We start from the raw sequence: 22,919 nt of genomic DNA, 5'->3' as shown, positions 1-22,919 counted from the left end.
TTTGATGAATGATTGTAGAAATACCCAGACCAGTAATTTATTCACATCAGCCATGATTATTTAGTGAAACATGCAATTTCTACTCCTTTCCTCTGGGAGTATTCAAAGAATTGAACACCAACACTGAGTAAAACAAACAGGTATGTACTGCAGTCTAGATTTCTGTCCCTGGCATACTTTCAAACAACAGATTACACAATATAATGCCTTAAGGTCACAAAAAGGTGCATGAATTAGTTTTTACTTCTAGCTCAGAGCTTTGGTAAATCAGGCCTGTATTGAGGCATAGACAACTTTGTACACATCCCATAACTTGTCTGCCAAGAAGCTCTTCAGAAGTGAGATAAAACAGAGCCGAATCAGCTGAGGTTGCCAATAGAGAGAGTCAAAGGAGACGTGGAGAGAGAGAGAGAGTGAGAAGGACAGGGGGAGGGAGAATGGGTGATGATAAAACTCCACTGTGAGCCCTCCTGTAAGCTCAGTGAGAAAGCAAAGGAGCAGCTGGGACCAGAGAGGTAGGGAGTGCAGCGAAGCAAGGCAAAAAAAATAAAAAGAAAGAAAGAAAAAAAGAGACCCACCGGGCACTAAATCTCTGCAAATGGACTTGTTGGGACAGTCAGTAGGCAGCACCTGAGTGACCACTTTAAGGAGAAAATAAGGCCGGCTAAGATCAATACAGGACTTCAACTGTCTTCTCTTTGGCATCCCCGTGGATGCACGCAGATTGATCTGAATGCTGATCTGCATCTTTTGATCTGAGCCCAACTTCTGTGGATATTGCAGCTTTTTCCAGCTACCATACCAGTCTGCTGGAGCCTGGACTCTATTGTTGAGTTTAAGAAGCAGCGGGGGAGAGCGAGGGAAAAGAGAATATTGCCATCCATCTCTAAGTCCCTACAGCCCACCCTCGGCTTTGGACGCCCCTCCTCTCAGCCTCTTCTTTTGCCCCCCTGTGCCCTCCACAACACCCCAACCCAACCCCCTTCAGCACCTCCACCCCCCCAACAGAGCAGAAAGCGTGAAAAATCTCACTAATGGGTTTATTTGCTGTCAGATCTCCACAGATCTGTCATTCCCTTGGACCATTCTGCTTGACACATTTCATAGTTGAGTAAGCCTCCTGGAAGTCTGGCTAGACTTAGCAGTGCCCCTGCAAACGCTGGGCTGGCTCAGAGCTCATCAAGAGGGGAGCAGCAGTCAGTCTGACAGTCTCTTGGACAGGGAGTCCCTGAAGCTGCATTCCTCCAGTCTCTTGTGTTTGTAAGCCTCGTGGGCATCTTCAGCTTGCGTCCAACCACACGACTGGTCCTTTTCCAGAAGATTCGGGTTGTTTCTGCAGGGATTCAGGTGCTGATTGAAAGACTGTGAAGATGTGGTGTGGGGCTATGCCTCTGGCCGTAGTGGCTGTGGTGTTCTGGACCCAGTGTGTCCTTCTAGATGGAGTGGATGCCAAGAAGGAGAGGAAGAGGCCAAAGGAGCCCACTCCACAGCATACAGAGACGTACAACACAACTCTATCCAACAGTGAAGAAGTTGGTGGGACCATCAAGGTATTAAATTCCAATGCAATTTCTTTTTAATATATATTTAGGACTTCAGATTAGTTTAAGGTTGCCTTGCAGATATGTGACATATACCTGTCAGCACAGGCTGTATAGAAATAGATAAATAAAGTGTGGCAAAGGTCGGGGCAGGTGTGCCCTGCCAGGTCAGGCCTCATACAGTTTGACGGACCAAAATGTGTGAAGCTCTAAATAGATGACTTCCCAAGGCATGCCAGGAATGTGGACATCTAAAGGGTGATCAATGCGTCAATTAGTGTGCGCTGCGGGTGCCTGCCTCCAGTGTTTCAGCTTATGTGAACAATTCAGGGTGCAGTAAAGCGAGATGAGGTATTTACAAACCTCTCAACACAAGAACAATGTTTTTATTAGAAATGAATCCCGCTTACATAACAACATTGCTGCGGTACACTTCCATTTTCAGGAGCAACAGTCGGCCCTTGACTCTGTTATTTATTGGTTTATTGCTGGTGTTGCATATTTGTGAAACTTTCCAACAGGCTATTTGTTTTGCTTTCAGCCCACCCATTATGTTGGCATTCTCATGTAACTCTCACTGCCCTATATACCAGCCAGTCTCGCGGTAACCTCCACTCCTTTCCCCCCTCTTCTAGAAACCACACAGTGAGGTCTTCTTTGTGTCTCTAAGAACACTTTGTAGGTGGTTGTGGCCTGGCGCTGTTTATTTGACTTGGTTCGCCCAGTAAAAACAACAGCTATGAAGGATGACCTTGTGTCAGCCCTGAATCTTGCTGAAGATTGCACCCCACCGGGATCTCGCTGGTCTGCCTCGTCCCACAGGGAGCAGGGTGTCCTCACAAACACTGCTGCTCTTGGATTGCCTTGTAGGCAGTGATGTGACTCCTGGGAAAGTTAGCTGGAGAGGTATTATAGTACCTGTGGTGATGTTTTTCCCAGCCCATTGACGCTGTCATTCACAGGCCTACCCCGACTCCGCTGTGTCTGGGACATCCGATAGGGGCGGTGTGGCCCTGAAAACTGGGGCAGCATGCCGTGTAAGCCCCTCACAAAGCCCCATAGAAAGGGCCCTGAAAGGGAACACCTCTGTGAGGATTATCCCCCTTTGCCTCCCTCTCTAACATTCTTTTCATCTCATCTCCCACAATCACAGGGTAATGGCATAATCACTCTTAAGACGCAGTGTTATGCCCAACAGTGTCTTTGCCAAACACTGTCACCTCTGATAGAACCTGAGATTTAAGCGTGACATCTGTGGAAGAGGTTGCATTGAAGGTCGCATTTGTCAGTGCCACTCTTTCTGGGTTTCTTTTGGCGGGTATAGAGAAAAAGAAAAAAAAGAAGCATGCCACACATCATGAAAAGTGGTAAACTTGCTTGTCTTGGGTAGTTTGTTAGTTTATCCTATTGCACATCTGTTAGGGCTCAGAGAAAACAGCACGTCCATTGGAGCTGTCTTGGCAAGCAATTTGTATTCTCAAACAAGCCAAACATTTACACTCCAAATTTACATTTTTTCCCCTTGTGCCCAGTGGAAACAGTTCTTATGATGGCATTCGTTTTCTATCTGACCAATCCTGTGTGTGGGCTGCTGGCAGTGGGCAGTCAAACCCTGCATTCCTCTGGAGATTTTCCATTTGAAAGTGATCACAACAGTGAGGTGTGGAGCTACGCTGTGAGAGGAATTTTTTTAATGAGATGATGAACATTTCAAACAACCGTGATCTCTGTGAGCCGTCACGTCTCAGAGGTTTAGTACAGTGCGTTAAAAGTACAAGGCTTATTGTGCACCCTGCTCTAAAGATGAGAGGAATCTGTCATTGCTGAGCGCAGTGAGAGATCTGTGATGGCTGTAATGGAGGGAGTCAAGTCAAACATCACGCCTGGCGTGTTGAGTAATGGCTGGGTTTAGCCTGAGGTGAGGGTTTTTGTTTCCTCTCTCTCATCTGTAGTGATGATTAATGCAGCGGCGTGTGGGACCTTTTGGATCAACCCACACATTGAGACAAAGCTGAGTCCCTTAGGAAACAAGGCCACTGTGAGAGCACACACCTCCCACCGGTGGTGTGAAGAGTCCACAGTAAACTCTAGTTTCAGCCTGTCAGACAGTCAAAAAGGTTATGCTTATTTAACCTAATGAAGTCATAAAACAGAGGGAAAAAGAAACAAATAACAAACACTGTTTTGCGTTACATCTGAACTTGGGCAGTAAAATAAACCACACTGTTGTGTTTTCACCTCCCAGACACAGAGCGGCTGTTTTATTTGGATTTTGTCTGCAGCTTCAGGTTGATGCTGGATTTATATAAAAATCCCTTAATCTTGCCTGATTCTTATCATGAGTTGGTCATGTTTCTGTAACTGCTATATCCAGAACTTCAGCAGTAAATTCATCAACTGTGGCTTTAAAAAAAAACCAACTGCAGAGGTCATTAATCATGGCATGATTTTACTGAGAACCGATAATGTAGATGCATATACAGCGCACTCCGATATGAGTGAGGAAGAGGCAAAGTATTAGTGCTATGCATTTCTTCAGGTTTGATTAGCTGATTTATTATCCATCCATCCATCCATCCATGCATGCATCCATCCATCCATCCATCCATCCATCCATGCATCCATCCAGCCATCCATTCATTCTCTGCTGCTTATCTGGGTTTGATTTGTGGGGACAGCACTCTCAGCAGAGAAGCTCAGACTTCCCTCACCCCAGCCACCTTCTCCAGCTCATTCAGGGGGACACCGAGACGTTCCCAAGCGGATCCTGAGTCTGCCTCAAATTTCCAGGGGGCATCCTAGTCAGATGTCCAAACACCCTCAACTGGCTCCTTTTGATGTGGAGGAGCAACCCCTCTACTTATTTTTTATTGTACCTTGAATATAATGACTACCCAGGTCAATGTTAGCTTGTGTTAACAATGCTAGCTAGAAACCGAGGACACACTGGAGGGATTATATCTCTCAGCGGGCTTGGGAATGTCTTGATGTTCCCTCGGATGAGCTGGGAGAAGTGGCTGGGGAGAGGGAGGTCTGGGCTTGTCTACCTAGAGTGCTGCCCCAATGACTGAAAACTGGATAAAGGGCAGAACATGGCCGGATTGCTCCTTGGACAGATTCAGTTTTGCTAAATTTTGACTCTTTTCTTGCATTTAAGTGACTTGTAAATTAGTCACCAGGAGCGTTCCTAGTATGTGGTTATATAACATAGTCCAGAACAATATTGGAATCATGTAAAAAGAGGAAGATCTCATGAGTTTTTACTGTGAAGTGGCAAACTGTGATCTGTGATGGCACAGCATAGGTAATGCTTTTCAACAGCTCATTTTACCTACCACAGGGAAAATGAGCACTCGCTTCCAATTTCAAAGCTATAATTTGTACACAAAACAGATGTGACACAACGATCAAAGTGTCTTTCAGCTTAGATTGCTTTTTTATATGAAGAGGAAGCTGAGATTGTCTTGAGCATAAACACAAATTTATTCACTTTCTCTCGTATGCTAGAAGTGCAACTTTGTTGGGACAACAAAGAGGCAGTTTGAAAAAAAATCAGGACATATTATGAGAAGAATGTTTGGCCTTATCATTAAATAATAACTACATTTAATTTACACTTCCAAATATGCCCCTGTGTGATAGAGTAATTATGTTTTGCACACTGTGTTTGTCAATTGAGTAATAACACGGTGTGCAGAGAGCCGAGTCAACATTGCATGCTTAACTGTATTTACCTCTTCAGTGATAAATCTTCGAATCAATCTGTGTCTGTGAAGCGCAGCGGTGGGGAACACGTGGGCGGATGCATGACAACTGAGATGCACGCAGGTTAGCAGGATCCCCTCGTCCCACACAGCCTGGGGATCCCTGCCTTCTGGGGCGGTGTTGGCCCAGCGTAAGGCCCTTCCACCCATGCATGGATGACTGCACAGGGAGCAGTGCAGGGATGTAAAAACAAGGGATTAGAGATGACTCTTAATCATCCTGTCCAACCTTAAACCTGCATGCGCAGCACTTTTATCATCAGCAAAATGTTTCATGTTGTCGAGTGTGTACGAGCAGGTAGAAAAACAGATAAGGCAGAAGTGAAAATAAGATAAGTTTGGCTGTACGCACACGAAAGAATTCAGGAGCTGCCTGCAGAAGAGTAGAGTTTCAGTATCTGGTTGCAGCCCCAGAGACATGTTTTAACAGTTGTGTTTGTGTTTTTGGTGGCACGCTGCCCCAGGGAAATATTTCCCGTTTTATTGCTTCAAATAAATTCTACTTAATTTTCCCCAAACTACATGACAAACACATTTAAAGCGGCGCACGTAGAAGATTTATTTGTGCAGGCCCAGGTCGGTCTTCTGTGGATAATAAAATCTTATAGGCTTCTGCGAATGATCAACAATCATCACAACTGATCCACTAATTGATCCAAAAGCTCTAAACTCACCATGCTGCGGGTTAATAAAACCATCTATCTTCACTCTTATGGTAAGCCATGGATGCCAGGCACAAGCAGTGGAAAATGATTTGGTATATTTGCTCAAATAATAAGTACTGCACAATATTTAAGCACTTTCACTTCAGTATTTGAAGTTTGTTTGCTTCGTACTCAACTTTATTCGGTTTAAGAAGCAACTATTGTGCTTTTTACTTCACTCTGTTAAAGATTTTGAACATGAAGCAGTAAAAACTACCAATTTAAAAAAGAAATAGAAAAGAATAAAGATATTTTAAAAATTGCTCTCATGCAAAATGAACACTTACTTTTTGATGAAATCAGAAAAGTTTCTTCTTTCTCATTTCTCTATAAATAACTAATGGATCAGCTTTAACACTTACATAATGGTAACACATACACTGAAAACATGTATTTTTATTCTTAATCCTAAAACACTGACAAGTTTTACTTAACAATATTATGAAATATAAATTACAGGATTTCTTTCTCTCTGCCATTTAGAGCTGGGTCGCTTAGCTCAAGCTGATGACTAGAGACAGGAAGCACAGCTAGTCAGGCTTTTGATTTTGTCTTGTTTTATAATACAAGATCAAATTATGCATTAGTGAATGAGCTTTAGAGTTGCTTGCAGATAAACTTTTGTATCTTAAGACACATCAATGTTAGCTGTTTCTCTCTGTTTCCCAGTTTTATGCTAAGCCAAACTATAGCTACCAAATTTCGATAAATAAATAGCCTATAAATAAATGAACTAAAAGTTCTCTTTTTTAGGCAAAATATTGAATGCAAGCATTTTACTTATAAGATGTAAACTTTTGTATTGTTACTTTTGTGCAATGTACCAGCACCACAGGCAGCAAAACAGCACCATAGCATGACACTACCTCCACCCTACATGCCTGCTGCTGTAGTATTCTTAGGTTTAAAAACTTCACCTTAACTCCTCCCATCAAACCTCTTGTGATTGTGGCCAAATCGGTCAGTTTCTGTGTGGGTGACCAAATTTCAGGTCAAACCTGAAGGTGTTCATTTTGGAGCAGGGCCTGCTTATTTAGTCGGCATCCTTTCATTCCACGATGATGCAAAACTGGCTTCACTGTTGATCATGACGCTGGTGTTCCAGCGTTTTCCAATTGGAAAACGCTGGAACTGAGGCCTTGGTGGTTCCTGGATTGTTCCTGAATATCCTGACCAATTTCCTCTTATCTGAGGGTGACAGTTTGGGTTTTCTTCCAGTCCGTGGCAAAGTGGTGGCACATTAGAATAACTTGTACTCACCTAGGATTTGAAGTTGCTTAGACTTTCCTATTATTCTAAGAACAAACAAAACAGAACAGCTTTTAGTACCAGTTTGTTTTTCTGCACATTCCGATGTCTGTTTAGAGAAATTAGCCTAAACATAGTCAAGTGGTTTTTGTTCCTACACTGTGAAAAAATAAACTATTGGTCAGTCCAACAAGTGCTGTCAAACACATCTTTTTTATGCCAGTGAAGAAAAACTACCAGTTGTAGTCAATCATGGTCAGTAATGAAAAAGGTTATAGGCCTTGCCTTGTCGTATTAAAAGACTTTATAGAACCTTCATTAACACTAAGTGAGTGTATGAATATTAGATTAGAGAACACCACAAAGTCAAAATTGTGCAACAATTCCTCTTTTTAAAAGTCATTAAAGATGAATGCTCTATAATCATTCCACTCTAGAAAAAGAGCATCCCCATCCAGCCTCTTCCACTTATCCTTATCAGAGTCGCAAAGGGGCTGTAGCCTATCCCAGCTGCCATTGGGCGAAAGGGAGGGTACAACCTGGACAGATCGCCAATCTTACGCTGGCCAGAGAGACATACAACGATTTGCACTCACATTTACACCTTTAGAATCACAGGTTAACGGAACCCAAACCTGCAGGGAGAACATCAGGTTGAGGCCCTGGACAGATACTGGAGTTGAAGTCAGGACCTTCTTGCTGTGAGGCAACAGAGCGAACACTGCTAACGACTGCATCACCGTGCTGGCCAAGAACTGCTCAAATTAAAATCCCCAAATGACCATGCATTCATGCTTGTACAACTACAAGTTGAAATTAAGTTCCAGAGATAGTAGCAGGGGGAAACAAGGTAACTTGTTTAATCTGTACAGAAAACTCAGAAGAGTGAATTGTATTGTTTTTTTGCATAACAAATAAGATATAGTCATAAGTCATTTGTGAACTTTAAAATCGCTGAGATGGATTTGATATTTTCTCTGCCAGAAACAATTAAAATCATAATTTAATGGATTAAATTAACATTGTTGCATCATTCCTTTAGTAAAAAAAATTGTAGACTTCTTCCACCCATAGATATTGGGCTTTACACTCTTAAGATGAGAGTCTGAGTAATGAGACGTGATTTAGAGCCCCATCGTCAACCAGGATAAACACTGTCTAAAAGATTTAACGTTTCCCACCTTCAGACAGAATACCTGACACATTCTCATGGTCTGCGTTGGAAAGGCGTGTGCTCATACCCGCTGAGAGACGAGGCCACTTTGAGGCACTCACACATCAGCGGTGATCAAAGCCAGAGCCCCGGTGTTCTTCATCAACTCTACGACTTATACCTGGATCCACTCCCTCGCCACTTTGTTCGTCACCTATACGTGCTGATACTGAGCTATCCAAGGGAATCCATAGTTTACTTTACAGCACAGCAGCGAGTGAGGGATTGAAGGCCTTTCGACAGGTTCTTCTTTGTCATACAGCAATATGGTTTTCATGTCTGCATGTGTGGAGTCTTTGAAGTTCTCGGTTGAGACAGACACCCAGCTGCATGCAATGAATCAGACAATTTTTGGCAAGTGATGCACTTTACTGACAATAGAAACAGACACAAAGAGAGCACAGTATATTTTATAGAAAAAAGTTTCTAAAGTTGATGATTAAATTATTTATACAGTGATTTGCAGTTATATTTTAGCTTAGAAATGAAGGTAATAATTACCGTGGTCAAAGCCTTTCTTCTTTGAGCACAGAAAATCCTTCAGGGCAAGGGTTTAATGGTTTAATTGCAATGGTGTGTATTAAAGAGGATGCCAAGCTCAGAGCATGGCTGATTTCCTGGCAATGATAAGAGGTGTAATTACCGGGCACATGTGTGGGCCAAATTAACAGTTTTTTATCTTTGACACTGACCAAGAACAAATGTTAAGTGTTTACTTTTTCTCAATTGAGACCCTGCCGGTTCGCCTCATCATCTCATTGTGGGTCTGTTTCAGATTGTACTGAGTTGTCTACAGCTCCAGCGTCAGCATGTTGATTTATAGTATTTATCCAAGCTCACAGAGCTGGTATGTTACATTAATATTATTTTGTTGTTGAGAGTTTGACAGATTTATAAATCAAACTTACAGCCAGCAGGTGGTTAACATAGCATAGTATATAGACTGGAAAGATATAATCTGGCTCTATTGGAAAGTCCAGGACCCGTTAAACTCAGTTATATTTGTTTTTTAAGCACCGGAGCCTCTCCAGCTGTCATAAGGTGACAAGTGGGGTACACCCTAGACTGGTTACCAGTCTACTGGAGGGCAGAGATGAAATAATTTATAGAAATCATGTTTTTTGTTTCTTTGCTTTTAGTTAAATAAAAAAAAATATCGTTATATATTTTGTTATGGGAGTATTTTTTGTTTAAAAGAGCATCACAGTCTGTGTTAGGGGACTGGATGGATGTTAGGAGACGATGGCATAAATCTGTCACTGTCAATGTGACTGACGGCTGCCCCTCCAACCTGAGCGTGTTCCTGCTAGAGGTTGCTTCCTGTTAAAAGGGAGTTTTTCCTTCCCACTGTTGCCGGGTGCTCTCTCTCTTGCGCGTCTCTCCATTACAGTAGGATCTTCACCTGACAATACAAAGTTCCTTGGGAGGATTGTTTGTGATTTGCTTCATATTTTATATAGATAAAGCAGAATTGAACCGAGACTTGCGTCCTATTTTTGGATTCTTTTTTATCCCTCTAAGGTCAACGCAAGGTTTGTTTTCACTTTTCAGTCTAGGAATAAAACCATTTGTTTAGGTGTAGAATAATCTCTATAAACAGACATCCAAATATGAGCATGTTTGTTAGTCTGTATTAGGTTCAAGTAATAGCCACCAGTCACATTTGAGCAGCCTGTAGCTGAGTAAAGGTAAAATCTGGATATGGAGCACGGAAGGCCGTTGCCTATTGTCTGTAAACAATTTAGGTTTTCATTTGTTTTTCTTTTAAGTCCATCTCTATTCATTCAGAGCCCCAAAACATTTGAGACTAGCTGATTGGTTCCAATACTGGGCTCAGATGCTAAAACTGCCTGAACCATGCACATTGAAAATAATGTGACACGTTCATAGGTGATGAGCTGGCAGTGAATCAGTGAGCTTGAGAGCTGCTGGATTTTCTTACTTTTGAAGTGTTCGAATCAACTGTTTCCCTCTGTTTTCAGTCTTCGTGCTAAAATAAACTAACAAGCCAGTGGTGTTTGCTTCATATTTAGGAGATGGAAATAAAAGTAGTATCAATCTCGTCATCTATATTTGAGCAAAAAAAGCACATTTTGTTAAACATTCGCTTAAAAGCTTATAGTATTGTTATGTTAACGAATATCATAAAATAACTTGGCCTCCAGTTTTTTGGAAACTGTACTGAGTGAGTAGTGTAAAGGTATTCTTTACCAAATCAATCCCTTTTATCTGTTTCCAAGCCTCAAAATTGCAACAAAAACAAAGATCAGTTTGACATGCAGCGCCTGTTAAGTGGTTTATTTTGTCTGATGTCAGAGAAAAGAGAAAATCAGAGAGTGAAAAACGGTGTGTGTGCTGCAAATCCCCAAACATGAAGCACTTTTTTATTCCAGCCTAACAAAAAGACACACAAGGATTTACTCTGTTGCGGTGGAACAAGATGCAAGTCTTTAACAGTGAAGAAAGGGGCATGTTGGTTTAGCAGATAAGTGATCCGTGTCCCGCTGCCAAACCTAAACAAATTCCATTTCAGACAGCTCACCTTCATGGCTCGTCTTTATCTCCTCTTCCATCTCAGCTGAAGACTCTCGACATTTGGGGAAGGGTTAGGGTAAGTTTGTGAGCTTGCTGTGATTGGAAGTCATTCAGCCTCACATTTTATAGCAAAATGAAAACAAGCAAGTTGTAGCACTACTTATAAAAACGTTTCATCCAGAGGACTTCTTTCTTTCTTATCTCCCCCGTGAGATCTCACTCACCTAAACAGCAGTTTGTTACCAATTAGTTATTTGAGAACATACACCCTGATTGGAAAACACACAACCCTTTGTTTATATACTATATTCATGCCATATTACTTATTAAATTTTCCATCATTAGATCTAATGAGCAGTATTAATAAAAAAATACTGGTTTGTCTTTTAGTGAGGGGGAAAGTGTTGGCCACTTTGACATGTTGTTATAAACTACAGTAATTGAGGCCTGCGGTCCACAGAATCGACATTACACATAGACAGGCAGACTCATTTTTCACCAGGGTGGTCATGGAAATTTTCATGTGCTGAAAAGAAAAAAAAACTACTCTTAACAAGGTTTGTTTACATTCATTCCAGCCTGTTGGGCAAAATAAGAAGTGACGTGGCACACGAGTGAATTATCTGGAATGAAAAAATAAGCACATGGTAAAGCTTTCGGAGGACGATGGTGACTGATGGGCAGTTGAGAAGCTTTGCAGTTGACTGAGCAAGAGAGACAGAAAGAAAGACATTTCCCTGTTTGACCAAAATAATCTAACTATAAAATATATGATTATTATATAAATTGAATAAACTTTTTAAAGGTTTGTCTGACTTGAAATCTTGACGGAGGGCGTGCGTGGATTGCAATTATGACGTTATGAGTCGACACTTATGTTGCGCTAATAATTTATACAGACTTCTGTTCTGGTGCAGGGTTCTGATCACCAGAGGGTTGATCCACTGGGATCATGGATGGACTTTGTGAAACGACCCGTTGGAAACTTTCCTGGAAAATGTCGCAAACGCAAACGACCACTGGTAAACCCAGAAGATAGGCTATTTGTCCCACAGTTATTCAAAAATGTTCACTTTAAGCCATTATATGTACAAAATTTTTATGCTAAGTTGGATGCATGATTATTTTTTGTGTCTCTGTCTTCCATTAGCCAGGCCCACCCGGTCCTCCAGGTCCTCCAGGTCCCCAGGGTCCTCCTGGCTCTCCTGGGGCTCAAGTAACTCAGGAGGTTCTCCTGCAGGAGTTCAAAGAGATGATTAAAGGTAGAAGCCTGTTGATTTTTTGTCCCAATTCATTTATTCTCCTTTTTGGGATACAAGGTTGTTCTTTTCTTCATCTTACAGTTATACATCTTTTTTTATTACAATATAATCCTGAGAGAATAGTTTAAAAATTCCTCTTGAGTCACTGTGTGCTGGGCATGTTTCTGTCAGAGGCTACAGAGAGGCGAACAGCAGCCTTGGACAGACAAACCAGCCCCAGCCAGCTACCTACAACCATCCTCACCCTGGAGGGGATGACCTCGTACCGCAGAATAGAAGAAGCTTTCCACTGCAAGCTCAAGGGACCCGTAGTGGTCGACAAGAAGACTCTGGTGGAGCTCCAGAACTTTCAGACAGTAAGTTTGTTTGAAGCCGAGTAAATGTTTATGAATCGGTCCAGCTTTGTTCCCTGCTTGCGGCTGAAAAACTAAAGTTTTGGCTAACCATCCTCTGCAGGGTTTCACATTTTGTTTCTCTGTCGTAACCCTGAAAGAGTAAGTGTTTGCTAATCACTGCTTACTTTGCATGTGGGAGAATTATGAGGGGATCATCCCCTCACTGGTAACTGGCACTGGCAAAGCATGCAGTGCCACTCCAAGACTCAGACTGCCTCTTTGGTCAAAAATATCAGCTTTTTCTATTCTACACATCACTCTCTGGGCAGCTTACAAAAGGCACTCTGTCTCAGACTTGGAATAAAGTGTGGAGAGGACAGAAATAGACACTGTTTGAAACAGCATGCTGTAGTGGAAGAACTATGCCCAGTTAGGACTAGCTGACAAGGCTGGAGGAGGGTGCATTGGGCTCTGCAAACTATTAAACATGCAAACACAGCTATGTTAGTGAAGACGTGTTACTATGGCTTTGGAAAGTTTTAATATTTTTTGCAGAGTCAGAACTATAGAGGCACACAATGAGGCAAAGGATAAAAATAAGGTCTGAGTCCAGGTGCCCCATTTATTAGAGATTCATGGTTTAGACTCCATGTGTTAAATGTGATAAACTTTAACTCATGTGCTGCATGTGCTCAGGGATAACACATTTTGTGTGAATTTTGACACAATGTGTGCTCTTTTAAAAAATTCTGACATTTTTTAATGCAAATATTTGTACACACATAAAACAAAACAAAAAAACTATAGAAGCCACAAACAGCTGCTGATCAAGCCTGTTTATGAGCAGCAGCCAATCAGAAGAACTTTGGTTTAAACGGATGGTGGTCTTAAAGTAGAAGTGTCCTGTCTTCCTTTTCTCTCCCCAACCAATTGCGGCAGATGGCCCCGCCCCTCCCTGAGTCTGGTTCTGCTGGATGTTTCTTCCTGTTAAAAGGGAGTTTTTCCTTCCCACTGTCGCCAAAGTGCTTGCTCATAGGGGGTCATATGATTGTTGGGTTTTTCTCTCTATGTATTATTGTAGGGTCTACCGTACAATATAAAGAACTTTGAGGCGACTGTTGTTGTGATTTGACGCTATATAAGTAAAATTGAATTGAATTGAATTGAAAGTGCTGAATAAGCTTGTTTCAAACAATGAACTGGGGAGCTGCTGCATTAAGCCCCAGTGTAAGATAAATTATTTTGAACTGGGAATTACGCAGTAATCCAAAAATAAAATATTCAACTGTTGCATTAGAACCCAAATATGAAAAATTACTAAAAACAGTGGAATATAAAGGGCGGGTAAAATAACCAATAGTCACTGCCAGTTAGGCGTGTTTTAAAATCCTGCCAAAAAAGTGGATGAATCAATCCAGCCCATATGGGGAACACAGTTCACAGTCTGCTCCCGGCCACAATCAAGATGGCCGGGAGCAGTTCCCACTCCTACCATCTATTTATCACTTTGATTTGCTATTCTCCTCCTGCCTGGTCCTCAGCGTTCCCATGCTACATCAGCATTTAGGTTTAGTAGCTGCACGTTCGTGTAACGAGTGAAAAATCCCTGGTTTGATCTGGGGAGGAGACACAAATTCCTTTGGGGTTGCATCAGGAAGAGTAAAGAAAAAAATCTGCCAAATCAAACATGTGTTGCTACCCATCGTGGCGACCCCATATGGATAAGGGAACAGGCGAAAATAGCTTATGCTCCTTCACATCAGTAAACCTCCATTTGAAAAATAGAACAGCCTTGTCTCATTAATGCCATAATCCATGCAACACCTTGTGCATAAACGAGCCATGGAAGCAGTTCTGTCGTAACTGTGCCACAGCGATGAGAACGGACAGAAAGGGCAGTGGCTGTAGGATTGTTTTTGCTAAAGTGCCCTGGAAGCACACACAGAAGACATACTTAGTGCTCTGTAGCTGGGCCTTTATTTTGTGGTCCTGTGTACCGTTGCCATAAAATCTATCCTTTATCAATCTTTTTTTTTTCCTGTGCTTCCAGCCGCCTGCTAAAGGAGCTTTCCTCAGAGGGTCGGGAATGGACCAGTCAACTGGGAGGTTCACAGCTCCCATCACAGGGATCTACCAGTTCTCTGCTAATGTCCACATTGGTAAATCACAGTAACTTTCCTATAAAGCTTATTACTATACATATAGCAAAGCCTTAAAGCCCCTGCTCACTAATAGTCCACCCAGATAGGTCTTGGCCCTTTTTTTTGGATGATTAGACCTCCACTAAGGAGTGAGGGCATGCTTCCATTCTCCTCTTCATGCTTTTGTTGGCTTTGTTAAAACAGTTAAACTTATCACAGTTTTGTGATAAGAAAAGAAGCCTTGATTCTAGTCAAGTTCATATACACACACACACACACACACACACACACACACACACACACACACACACACACACACACACACACACACACACACACACACACACACATATATATATACATAATTTTATACATTCAAGGTAAAGGTGTAAAAATTTGACTCCCTATCAGTTTGGAAACACTGGGGATTACAGGGTTTAAAATCACAGATCATTGAAACCTCGCTGAAGCAGAGACTCTCTGAGCAGCTTAGCAGAGAAGCAACTGTTTACAGAACACCCAAACAAGCTCTGTTTGTTTGATGAACCACTTCTCATGCCATAAGAAGCTGCGATATGATTTTATGTCCAGTGCAAATAAAAAGTAGCGTCTCATTCGTTTGACCACTTCATTGTCATCTTATCATCTTCTGATCCTTGAATGTTTGAAATCTGGCCCATTGTCAGACATGAAAAAAACGATCCTTGGCTTTGTATTATAGATGGATTTTTAAGAATTGGTGTTAGCTTGTAATAAATGCGTCACCACTTCACCATTAATCCACCGTTTGTTTAATGTCTAAATTAGGAGTAGTGGGAAATGTTTGAGCTACAGTAAATAGTGTGGCTGAAACCGTAACACTAGACTAAACTGATGTATCATTGCAACTATAAATCCCTAAAAAGTTAATTTATAAAAGTTGATTTGAACCCTTATGTGTGGAAATCCAGTCATTTAATTGCCTGTTTATAATTAAGAAGGTGATTATAGGATATATATACACATACTGTGAGGCCCATTTTCTTAACCATTTATCCAACTTAGGGTTGCAGAGCACGGGAGCCTTTCCCAGCTGTCATAGGTTGAAAGGCGGGGTGCATGTCAGTCTATCACTAACACTGAAGGCTATCGAAATTCAGTTTAAGATTTATACCTTTAAGACGCCTACATATTTAAAGGATAACTTAAATCTTGGTAATCCTTTATGCAATGATCATTTTTTATTGAAATGACATATTACGTCTGTTGAAAGAAAAAAAAATGGGGGTAAAATGTCAAAGAAAAAGATTAAAGTAACACATTCAGAAGGAAAAATCACATCCCCACAAATTTACAATTTTTTTCTTGTAAAGTTTCCTTTTTTTCATAACCTTTGCACTTCAATCTTGAAATGTTAAGAGTTTTTTCTTGTTTCTAGTGTAGTTTTAACCTTATTGACCTATGCTGTTTCGTCTTTGTCTTGTATTTTAGCCTGTTCTAACCTTATAGACTCTTTTTGATGTTTTAGCTACTTTTGTAACTCTTGCTGTCTTATCTTATTTGATCACTGACCATTTTACAGATCACAATGAGGTGAAGAGGAGCAAGAGCCAGCTTAAGGCCAGGGACAATATTCGGGTGTTGATCTGCATCGAATCCCTCTGCCACAGATACACGTATGTATCCTGTAAGGTTGTTAAATATCCTGAAGCTCAGTCTCCTGCAGACTCACCCCTAAATCCCCTCAATTATGCACCTAATCTTTGTAACAACGTAGTTTTGGCACGTTAGTGAATAATATCGCCACCAATCACAAATAAAATCAATCTTGAGTAGGTTTCAATATTACTACAGTCATCCTTTGCATTCTTGAGATTCTTGTTTTGTCAATTTACGTTTGGCTTTTCTCCTCTCACAGTCATATTTTAGTGGTGTTTAATGCTTCCTTAACTTTCACCAGAAGTTACGAGCTGTAAAAAGGGTTGTCTGTTACACTTTGTGTGGAACCAGTTTGGCATTTCCTGTATAAAAACAGAGCAGGTCTCTAAAAGGAAATGTCCTCTCATTTAGAGGCCTCGTCCTTGTCGCCTAACTAATCTTTATAGACTCACCTTTGACACTGCAGGCAGCCTGTTACATACAACAGCACAGCAGAGAAGTGCTCTAGTTTGGGATGTGGGAGGCAAATAATGAAGCATCAGATAGGGTGGGCCTAAAGGGCATTTATTTTATTTTATTTTATTTTTTTACAAAACCATACCGAATCCAAGTTCTTCCCAGTATTTCAAAATTTCTATTTACATAAAGTCAGTGAAAGCTGTTGAAATGAATTGTTCCCTGAAGTCTCCCCTGGACTGTGCAGAGCTCCACAGCCTCCCTTTCAGTGTGGTACAATGAGGGGAATGCATAAATAATATTATTATGATGGGTTACTTAACCCAAAAGAGTGCTTGGCTTTTGCTTTTTTGAGCCAAAGCCCCAGCCAGTCTCGCCCTCCCACTCATGAAAATGCAGAGAATGTGAAATGAGGCTCATTGTGATGGCAGTTGGAGGGAAGGCCAACATGATTGATTTGCCATAAAAATGTATCATTTTCCACTAAACAGGAGCCAGTGCTCTCACTGTGTGGTTAAAGGCTGCAGCTATGTTACAACCATCTGTGCAGCCTCTGAGAGTGCTCAGTTGCTCAAGGAAAAGTTTGACCTTTGGGTCAAACTCCTCTTCATGCTCTTTTCTTTATGAGAGTTAAACAAGAAGATTGAGATTATTCAAACAACTGTATCATGGATGTGAGGCTGCCACAAGCAGCTAGCTAAGACTTGAATAATACAGGCCTAAAGGTCAGACAGCAACCATGTGGCAAGCGCCAGTCATGAACGAAAAATACATATTTCCCAACCAGTTGGCGAGAAGATGCTGGAGGCTGGTGGCAACCCCTGGGGAAAAATGGTCACAAAGAGGTACATGCTGTGGCACCAAAAACCTGTTTGCGGTTGCTTTGTTTCCTAGCAGGTTGCTATGGTCACCAGTATTTTGCATGAAGATGCCGACTTATCTGCAAACAATCGCCATTTACTCTCCAAGAGGTAGTGAAACTATGAAGAGTGCCTGCAGTCCAGAAACAAGGACTGTTCCCCTTCAAAGTTTCACTCTTTGCAATGTTGGCACAACTTTTACTTTGATGGTGAAGTTCTCAGTTTGCATTAGCTACTGGTTCGCCATGGAACGTGTGGCACATGGCAGCATTTTGAATACTATTAAAGAGTATTATGTGATCAGTGGAATCAAATAGCTCAAAAATACGGATCCTGGATTTGTATGGAGAATACATTTTGACTGTTTACGGAGTTTTTTTTTTTTTAGTTTGGAGCAGTTGATTTTCCTGACATTTTACCAATAGACCCCGCAAGCCCATGGGTAATAGGCATAAACAATCAACACATAGTTTCCCTGTTTACCCTTAAACTATGTCAAAGGAATAATTCCTCTCATCTAAAACTTGGCAGTAAAGTGAGCATGCATATTTGGCCAATGACTAACTATCCCTTTAATATAAGGCCTTTTACACTTGGATGAAGTTAATGAGGTCTTAAAGAATGCAGCTTTGACATGTTTGAAAATTACTCAGAAATGTTATTTTTTAATCTAATTGCAGTTCACTGGAGATGATCGTTGGCTTGGAAAGTAACAGCAAGATATTCACTGTCAGCGTGCAGGGACTGCTGGAGCTGCAGGTGAGCTCAGGGACACACAAGAGTAAGACATAAAGTACTCTTCTACACTCTTTCTACATTTATTTTTATTTGTTTTTGCTCTGCAGGCTGGGCAGTACACCTCCATATTTGTGGATAACGCAGCCGGTGCTTCCATTACAATACAAAACGGTTCAGATTTCATGGGCATGCTGCTTGGTGTATAGCCTCAAACACGAGCAGGGCATCCTCCAAGCTGTCCACTGCTGCCTTTTATTTTTTATTTTCTTTCAATGGACTGCTTATGAGCACCGCCACACAGGACCAAACCACAGGGGAGGCTTGAAGGAAGGATGTAAGTAAGGCTGACATTGACTTGACTGCTTGTCAGATGAAAGTCAGTGAAAGGACAGTGTGAAGCACTCATGGACTGAGTTTGTTTCTCACAGCGCACTTCCACCTCCCCCCCAGGAACTTGGATGCATGTTGCTTCACAGATAAGATAACCTGAAAATAAAATGGAGAATATGTTTGTTACAGTATATTTTTCATGGTTGTTGAAGACCTTTGCAGTAAACCAAGATATTTTTTTATGTTCTCCGTAGTGGTTGAAAGAGCTAGGGAACACAAAATAGTAAATTTGTGCATTTAATGTATATTGACATTCATGTTTGTATCTTTTCTATCTATTGTCTAAACACTCATGAACTATAATTTTGTTGGATTAAAATCCAGTTTTATTATATTATATGGTACATAGTCTCCTTGAGTACACTGGACAGTTAAAATATGCTCAGTAGACAGGCCTCATGTGATATTGTATCATAACTGTTGCTGCATTTTTAGCCATTTTAGCATCAGTTAAGACTGAAATATTCAATGGTGAGAGGATGGATTAGTTGTATAGAGTTTCATTTTCCGCAGACCCACAATCCCACAAATTTTGGTGATCCTCTGACTTTTCCTCTACAGCCAATACGTGATGTTGACATTTATGATTTTTGAGTTAAATATTTGAACAATAATGCCATGAAATTAACTGTTTGCTCCAGAATAAAATGTAAGCTAATTTCATCTGTGATTCCTGAACTTTTCAGATGGTAATTTGACTTGTCCCACAGTTTTGTTTATGACATCATTTTAGTGCCAGTTAACAAATGCTAACACCCAAATGCTAACATCCCTGTGGCTAAACGTCACCAATTTAATACCATAGACTGTATATAAAAAATGGATGTTTAAGAAATGAAAGTACCACAACGTACCTTAAACTGCATTCTATCGATGGCCAGCAGGGGAGCAACTAAATTTTCTTGCCAAAGAAATATGTCTGAGAATGGTCTTCCACTCTTCTATTCTATGACTTCTGTAAGCAATTTCCAGACATTTGTTCTCAATTGCTAAATTCAGGTGATATATATGAATAAACTGTTAAGTCTTTTTTTTTGTTGTTGTTGTTGAAAAAGTAAGGAGGATTATGCAGCGTATTCTTATTTGCTGAAACTGGAATTCATACTACCAATTCATAGTTCATGTCCATTTGTGCAGGTATATTGCTACACTGAGTGAAGGATTTTGTGTATGTTTGACTGGAGTCCTTGAGAAAAGCCATCAGCATGTAACAGATAAGCAGAATGCTGATTGGCTGAAAAAAGGAAAAGAGAGTGAAGAAAGTAGTAGGAATAGCAAAACCCCCCATGAAAGATCAAACAGTGGCTGCAGTGGACACTTTTTATTGTTTGTAACATTGTAACAGTTTCACTTCAACACTTTGTATGTTGTAACTTTGGTCTTCTCTGTGGTTGGCGGAAGGTCCAACAACAGCACAAGCTGCCCTCTGGTGACAGCAAATAGCTAAAACACGTAGACAATGGTCTGCAAAGCTCTGTGTGGTGACCAGTACACAACAATGCCAGTTGCTTAAGAACAACAAATTCATGTGCAGCATAGTCAGTTTCTATTGGTGATGGTAAAAACTTGACTGTCAAAATGGGTCTTTCGTAACCAGTGCCTGACTACATCCATATTTCATATACAGTCTGTGGTTGACACCTAGCCTTTTAGACTATAGAAACAAGAGTTTTACAAATACTGCTGAGCATTTTTATCTTCAACTCATCTGAGAGGGAAGAAGTTAAAAGTTTGTGATCTCATCCACCTTGTGTGGATACTCCTTTTCCACCACCTGGATATGTGTCCATATTGTTTGCGACAAATGCCAATAAAATAATTAGTTTTTAATGTCATGTCACGAGCACCTTAGTAACACTATTGTCAGTCAAAGGCTTACTCTTTTTTGCCATTTTTTATCTCACTCTCAAGCAACTATTCTTCTGCTTCATGTTTACACCTGGAATGGTCAATGCAATACATTTATAGGTCAGTTAGTGTATAAGGAAATTAATATACTCCAGTTTCCCTGTAAAATATTGTGTTTTTACAGCTTTTTAAAGATTACGTAGAACAATGTTTGGATGAACTAAGATTTTTTATACAGTCCCCTATGTTTTATCTTTTACAAACCTTAAATATTTTTATTGTATTTTATGATTTTCTTGACAAATACATGTTTGTAATTTATCATAACTGATATATTAGTAAGTTTGGGAAGCATTGAAATTTGATATTTATGTTTGAGATCCACAGTTAATGCCATAATCTATACAGGAAACCACAGAATTAAAAGATAACTTTACTATTTTTTAATTAAAATATTCTGTAAATTGAAATAAAACTCTTTAAAATGTTGCCACGTGGTGTCTGCACATAATTTAAACATCTCCTTACAAGATTATAGTCATTGATTGCTTAAGATGTGAGGAAAATTATCAATATCTTCATTTCAGAAATTCATTATCAGAATTTATATTTTATTTCTCTGCAATACAACAAAGCTTTTCATGCCTCTGTGCCTTTATTTGAATTGTAAAATACTCGAAATATTTCAAATACCTCTGCAAGCAGTATGGCAGTCTGCCAAGTAAACGGCTGCATTTACCTACCTGCTAAAACTGCCAAAGACACTACACAACATTCAGGTTAATGCCCCCCTGAGAGCTAAATATAATGGCTGTTTTGTCCAGGCTACTTTTCACGTGCTTTGTTTTCCTCGAGTGTCTAGTTTAATTGAAACTAGATAGCTGCTGTCCCTCATAACATCCTGATAAATCAGGTCTTTATTGCTACTCTTGCCGTGCTTATTAAAAAGCTTTGATACGAGCATATTGTTTCTTGGGTGGTCTCACGAGCCACAAATGCACGTCCAGCCAGTGAAATGAGGTTGTTAGCATCACTGCATGAACATCTTATAACAGAGGCTTCTCAAAGAAGCATTGCTGACATGCCAGCTGTCACATACTGTACCCAAGGACCAACCACAAGAACGTCGCACCCATGTGCTATTCCAGCCACCTACCGTAGCGCACATTTCAGACAGGAATAAGCTGCTTGCTGAAGAAGCACACCCAAAATTTGGAAAACAAACATTACATTTTTATTTAGAAATGAGCTGACCAACATTTTTAGGTACCACGTAATATTTGTTCTTATTTCCCCACAATTTAATTTTCTACCAGTCAAGAGGAATAAAGACGCTGAAAATAACACAGCCAGGATTTATTGAGTGTATTAGGTGAGTGGGATTGCTGCAGCATACTCACTTTCCATTTTTTCATAAGCTGTAGTCTGTCAACAGGTTTAACTGTGCAGGGATGACAGACGATATAATATTTGCCTTTTCATTGCTCAAGAAGCAGGAGAGTGGCACACACTTGTGAGTTTTGATTGTCTTATGTGTTTTTTTTTTCAAAATGTGTTTAATGACAGCTATGCGAGCATGCCGTAACGCATTCGCTGCCCCGCAGTGGAACACGGAGCCTGCCAAAGTGGTTGCGAAACCAGCCTGCGCCATGACTCTGACAGGAATTTCCCATCGCCCCATTATCAGCATCAGACAAGCTGAGTGATTGCAATTACATCTGCCCAAATGCTAAGAGCAACTGCTTTTTCTCTTTTCCCCTAAGTGAGGTATTATGAAAGGCCCCATTGTGAATCTCTGAGGTTCCTGTCTGCCCTGTAAACCAACATAGCTGGGCTGTGTAGCTTTAATGAGGCCTTAATTATGAGATTCCTCTACCTTAGTCAATGACTCATTGGGTGATGGCTTTACGCAAATCCCTCTTAGTACAGCTTCTTTAAAACAACTAAAGGATATGTTTATTAGATTTTAATCCAGACAACTGAAAGCTCTGAAGTCTTTCCGGAGTGTAAGAACTTTATAAAATGACATTAGCTGGATTTATGTAGTGTTCAAACTGCACATTGGATTACTTCTGAAACCTCTACACTGTTAAAAAAATGTCTATGTGTTTCTAAAGCCACTGATTGAATATTTCTTTATAACCAGCCTCTTTCAGTGATTGGTCAGCTATGAGGAGGTGAGAGAGGAGGTACTAAATGTCTAAGCTCTCTTTTTCCATTCGTTACTTGGCTATGTGTGGAAATTT

At 40.6% G+C, this 22,919-nt stretch overlaps 1 protein-coding gene across 1 annotated transcript; it reads left to right on the top strand.

Moving 5' to 3' along the window:
* The first annotated feature begins 499 nt into the window (after positions 1–499).
* On the top strand, positions 500–21,085 carry c1qtnf12 (C1q and TNF related 12). The gene is made up of 8 exons (XM_063464179.1): positions 500–1,550; positions 11,923–12,027; positions 12,156–12,267; positions 12,439–12,623; positions 14,653–14,761; positions 16,305–16,398; positions 18,378–18,456; positions 18,543–21,085. The coding sequence occupies exons 1-8, from the start codon at positions 1,371–1,373 to the stop codon at positions 18,639–18,641; spliced, it is 963 nt and encodes a 320-aa protein (XP_063320249.1). The 5' UTR covers positions 500–1,370; the 3' UTR covers positions 18,642–21,085.
* Positions 21,086–22,919: the final 1,834 nt, after the last annotated feature.

This window comes from Pelmatolapia mariae, linkage group LG20 (genome assembly GCF_036321145.2).
Source record: "Pelmatolapia mariae isolate MD_Pm_ZW linkage group LG20, Pm_UMD_F_2, whole genome shotgun sequence".
Lineage (NCBI taxonomy): Eukaryota > Metazoa > Chordata > Actinopteri > Cichliformes > Cichlidae > Pelmatolapia > Pelmatolapia mariae.
Note: the sequence above shows the minus strand (reverse complement) of the source record. Positions and strands in the feature narration are given on the sequence as shown.